At 37.6% G+C, this 5,209-nt stretch overlaps 1 protein-coding gene across 1 annotated transcript in view; it reads right to left on the reverse strand.

The window, feature by feature from the left end:
- The window catches only part of LOC106868746 (hornerin), a 43,681-nt gene extending 40,257 nt beyond the window's left edge, over positions 1-3,424 (reverse strand). Inside the window, exons 1-2 of the mRNA XM_014914144.1 lie at positions 3,296-3,424; positions 1,410-1,825 (exon numbers count right to left, since the gene is read on the reverse strand). Of these exons, the coding sequence (XP_014769630.1) occupies positions 1,410-1,825; positions 3,296-3,424 (545 nt within the window). The remainder of the gene's footprint in view (positions 1-1,409; positions 1,826-3,295) is intronic.
- Positions 3,425-5,209: the final 1,785 nt, after the last annotated feature.

Here is a 5,209-nt window from a genome sequence, read left to right on the forward strand (position 1 = left end):
ACTGCTAGGTATTTCGTCCTGCGTGCTAACGACTCTGCCAGCTCCACGTCCTGGGATACTGCATTGAAGGGCTTAAAAACCCACACCAGTGCGTATTTTTAAAGTCTGATACTTATTCTCTCGGACTCTTTGCCGCATCGCTAAGTTACAGGGACGCAAACAAACCGACACTGGTTGTCAAGTGACGAGAGTAGGACATACACACACACACACACACACACACACACACACGATGGACTTCCACACAGTTTCTGTCTACCAAATTCTCTCACAAGTTATTGGTCGGTCCGATGCTGTAGTAGATCCCGCACAATAGGATTGAACCCAAAACCACGTGGTAGCAAAGCGCGCTTCTTAATCACACAATCATGGCTGCGTCTTTAACCACAGAACAATTCTGATCGAACAAAATCTGATGACCAAAGTCATTTTATGGCCATCTTTTACTCAAAGAGTAGAATCTCGAGAAAGATTTGGCTGTTATTTCTCTCTGATGGATATAGTATTATTGTACTTCGAACAATTATTGTCTTGGTCTTATGTTTGTAGGAAACGATTCAGGTATTTAGTGGCGTCTTAAGGCGTGGGTACACTGGGCAGATGCCCAGGGGCGCCCCGGTTTTAGGATCCCAATTCTGATCTAAATATGCTTTGCTTTGTTGTCAATAAACAAATACTATAAGACCCTATATATTGGTTACTTGGCAACAGCGACGACGACGACGGCAACGGCGGTGACGATGTCAGCAGCAGCAGCCTGCGTTTGTGTCATAGATCCAACCCAGCCCAGACAGCAACAACATCACGAAGTATCTATATGATTTTTTTTATTGTCTCCATAAGAAGGTGGTGAGCTGGCAGAATCGTTAGCATGTCAGGTAAAATTCTTAGCGGCATTTCATTTGTCTTTACGTTCTGAGTTCAAATTCCACCGAACTCGTCATTACTTTTCATATTTTCAGGGTCGATAAAAAAAAAAGTACCAGTTATACACTAGTGTCAATGTAATCAACTAGTTCCCTCCACTGAAAATATTCGGACCCTGTGCTTTTAGTAGAAAGATTTATTACAAATACTTCTGATAAACCGAACGTATATAGTTATTTAGCTTCAGACCAGTCAGCCTTGTTTAAGTAGATTTATGATCTAAGGCGTTCTTCTGTGACCAATGCCTGATGTTCTAAGGGTCAGTGGAGCGATACGGGTCACATTAACCACATTAACTTGCCTACAGTTTAAGCTTCAACGTAGCTCTCTTTTTTTTTAACCCTAATTTCTTCAACTCCCAGATGATAGAAAGAAAGGGCCAAAATGGTAGATGAAACAAATGAATGTGACTAATTCTTTTATGAACTTATAAAATCTCCCCCATTTTAGAAATAAAAAAAGTGAATCAACGAAAAACTCACCTGGAAGATCTGCTACTATACGGTGATCCCTCTCGACTGGCAGGAACCCCTCCATAGTTCCTTCCAGAACGACTAGAACTTCGGTCCCATGAATTATATGTTGAACGAGTGCTTCCTCCATAGTCGGACATATAACCTGATTTTCCATACGGATCTGAACTGGAACTCTTTAACGAATAACTCATGCTGCGATCTAAAGACGGATATCGATCAGTTGTCCCAGAGGAGCCGGTTCCATAATCGCCAGCTCCTCCGGAAAATTTCATCACCTTATCCCGAATAGTGGAGCCGTAGTTTCGGGTCGGCTGGCTTCGCGTCGACGAACTGTATGAAGATGAACCGAGCCCAGAGCTTGAACCATATCCATAACCCCCTGGTGAAGAACCATAACCCTTACCGGACGGCAGATCGTATGACTGGAATGAGAAAACAAAGAAAACAAAAATAATTATACTAAACCAACAAAGAAATAAGTGAATAAATATAAATATAAATAAATATATATCCACGTGTAATACCTGCATACTAACACAAGTCCTCCATATATATATATATATATATATATATATAAGGAAGCGCAACAAGTCGTACCCATTTACACCTGTATACACAAAAGACAAACAGACAGAGAAACAAATACACACACAAAACACATGTACTAGCGACCGAAACACATACTTTATATATCGAAGTCACAGGAAAAGGCATTGATCGGTCCTATGCCTAAAAGGGAATGTAATTGATATTCTCACCAGAAAAACAAACAAACAAACAAAAGAAAACCAATAAACAAAACCAGACAATAGCAATAATAATAATAATAATAATAATAATAATAATAATAATAATAATAATAATAATAACACGACAGAGCTGGGACCTATATACACTGGAAGCTATGCCAACATTATGGAATAACAACAGAAAAAAGATGGTATAAACACACGCCAGAAAAGGTCACAGAAAACGAGAAAGCAACCATACTCTGGGATATGCCAATACACACAGATAGAGAAATTAAGGCAAATAGACCAGATATAGTTGTCAAAGATCATGAAGAAAAAAAATGCTTTCTAATTGATGTATCAATACCAGCAGATGACAACGTTTCTCTAAAAGAAATGGAAAAACTTTCAAAATACAAAGACCTGGAAATAGAGATAACTCGAATGTGGAATCTAAAAACAGAAACAATTCCTATCATAGTAGGTGCCTTAGGTATAATAAAAAAATATTCAGACAAATACATAACAAAAATACCAGGACTTACAAATATATATAACATACAGAAAATTGCACTACTGGGTACTGCACACATTCTACGCAAAACACTTTCAATACAGTAAACATAAGAGCACCACAGCAAACCACAGCACATACCCAAGGCGCACAGAGCTGCGCTCGGTAGTGAAGTGAAAGCACGTTATAAAAATAAAACTACTGAATAATAATAATAAATAAGACTGTTGCGGCTTATGAAATCTTGCCAGAAACTAATATTCAACAGATGCAGCTACACTGCATCTGTCACTTACCAGGCAAAAGAGGTGCGACGAAATTTTTATGGAAACTTCGAAATAATTGCAATATCATAAATTAAACGAATGAACTTAACTGTTTTTGTGCTTTCTTAAAAAGTTAAATCTAAATGTAGAGGACGAACCTGGAACCATGCTGTTGCGAACCAAGCTGGGTGCTTTTCCCCTTCTTTATTTTTAGCTATAATACAACAGCGTAAAAGCACAACAGTTACATTAATAATTTTAACTAGGCTTATGTTAAAGTTTCATACATTTCCAAACATTTGCCAAGAAAGACAGCTTAAAATAATAGAAAATGCGAGGTTTCCATAAGGGAGTTTGCTAGTAAAGGCTATGTCACGTTACTGTTGGTGAGCCAAAAGTAGCGCCCAGTTTCTGGGAAGTCATGCCTTTGTGGTATTGCAGGTTATTACTGACAGTTTTGAAAGTTACTGAATCTGAATCTTGCATTAAGCTGTTAATACTCTTTGACATCCCAACCCGTAGAACAGGAGTTAGGAGTCAAAACTATCTACTAATTGAGAAGTCATACATATCAAACCTAGAATAGGAATTAGGCGTTACTTTTGGCTCACCATGTATATTCTCACAAACATACACACACACGGACGCACGAACACACACACACTGTACCTGTATATATGTATATATAATATACACCACACTCATGTACTATGCATCTATAAAAACTGAATTCAATTTCAATAATAAACATAATATCATCTTCAGTGGATAAATTCTGACATGAAATGTATAACATGGATGTATGTTCTCTCCGCATTTTGATTTTGTAAATTCTTCCTCTGAAGAAAGAGTTGGTTTCTAACTAAGACACAAAGTTCCATTGTTGGAATATAGATAACGAAAACAATGTCACATTTTAAATTTAACAAAAATCTTGCATATTTTTACTGTACCACTTAGAGATTGTACTAATATGCAGGTGAGTTGGTTGATTTCTTTTTCTGAAAATCTAAGCTTATCCAGACTGTCAGTTAGGCATTTAATCACAAAACCAGGTGCACCAGTTATTATATAAATGTTAATTTGTAATCGGGATATGGAAGTTGGAGGTTTTGAAGCGATTGTCCACAGTTATTCCCCTGTCTCTTTGATTTTCAATGTGATATTCACAATTGCATGACAAGTGACCCCTATGATGGTACATACTTTTTCTTGTCTGTCTCAAACAATAATATCCGGCAAGTTATGCTTACACCTAACAAGTGTTTTGATTGGAATGTTCCACCAGTATTCCTTGTGTTGATATTTGTGTATGTATTCAATAACAGGGAGATTCCCAATATTCATTCCTGGACAGTTTTTTTTTTCCCGGACGACATTATTTTTTAGTGGTTTCAGTCATTAGACTGCGACCATGCTGGGGCACCACCTTGAGGAATTTTAGACGAATCGATCGACCCCATTATTTATTTTCTTTTTAAGCGTGGTACTTATTTTATCAGTCTTTTGCCAAACTGCTAAGTCACGGGGACGTAAACACATCAACACCGGTCGTCAGTTGATGCTGGAGGACAGATGCACACACAGACACACAGACAGACACACACAGACACCACACACACATATACAACGGGCTTCTTTCAGTTTCTGTATACCAGATCCACTCACAAGGCTTTGGTTGGCCCGTGGCTATAGTAGAAGATACCTGCCTAAGGTGCCACGTAATCGGAGCGAACCCCGGAACCATATGATTGGGAAGCAAACTTCATACCATACAGCCACACCTGCCATTGTATATTGTTTTTGTGACAACGGCATGTCACATAGGAAGGTAGTACCTTGATGACATCTTGGGCACCGCTAATCACATTTCCACTTCGGTTGGAACGCCTAGGGTCACAATGTCTCTTTTGTTAATTAGCTGTTTAGTAGCAATCTCATGTTTGTGTGTATGTATCTATTAGTCTATCAATATACAGACGCACAGATATATTTATATACACATATATATATGTACAATATATACACAAACTCATATATGCAAGCAAGTCTATATATAAATATACAAACACAAACACACACATGTACATACACATATATACACACACACATCTATATGAACATAGATACGTATATTTAATTATAAATATATATATATATATTTCGTATGTGTATTTCGTGTGCAAGATTCTTGATGTGGATACGTGTGTTGAAAGAAATACAATTAAACCTTGGGAGAGGTTTAATTATTACCGGCATAATGCCTCTCCCAAGGTTTAATTGTATATATATATA

Source organism: Octopus bimaculoides, chromosome 9 (assembly GCF_001194135.2).
Source record: "Octopus bimaculoides isolate UCB-OBI-ISO-001 chromosome 9, ASM119413v2, whole genome shotgun sequence".
In the NCBI taxonomy this organism is placed as follows: Eukaryota; Metazoa; Mollusca; class Cephalopoda; order Octopoda; family Octopodidae; genus Octopus; species Octopus bimaculoides.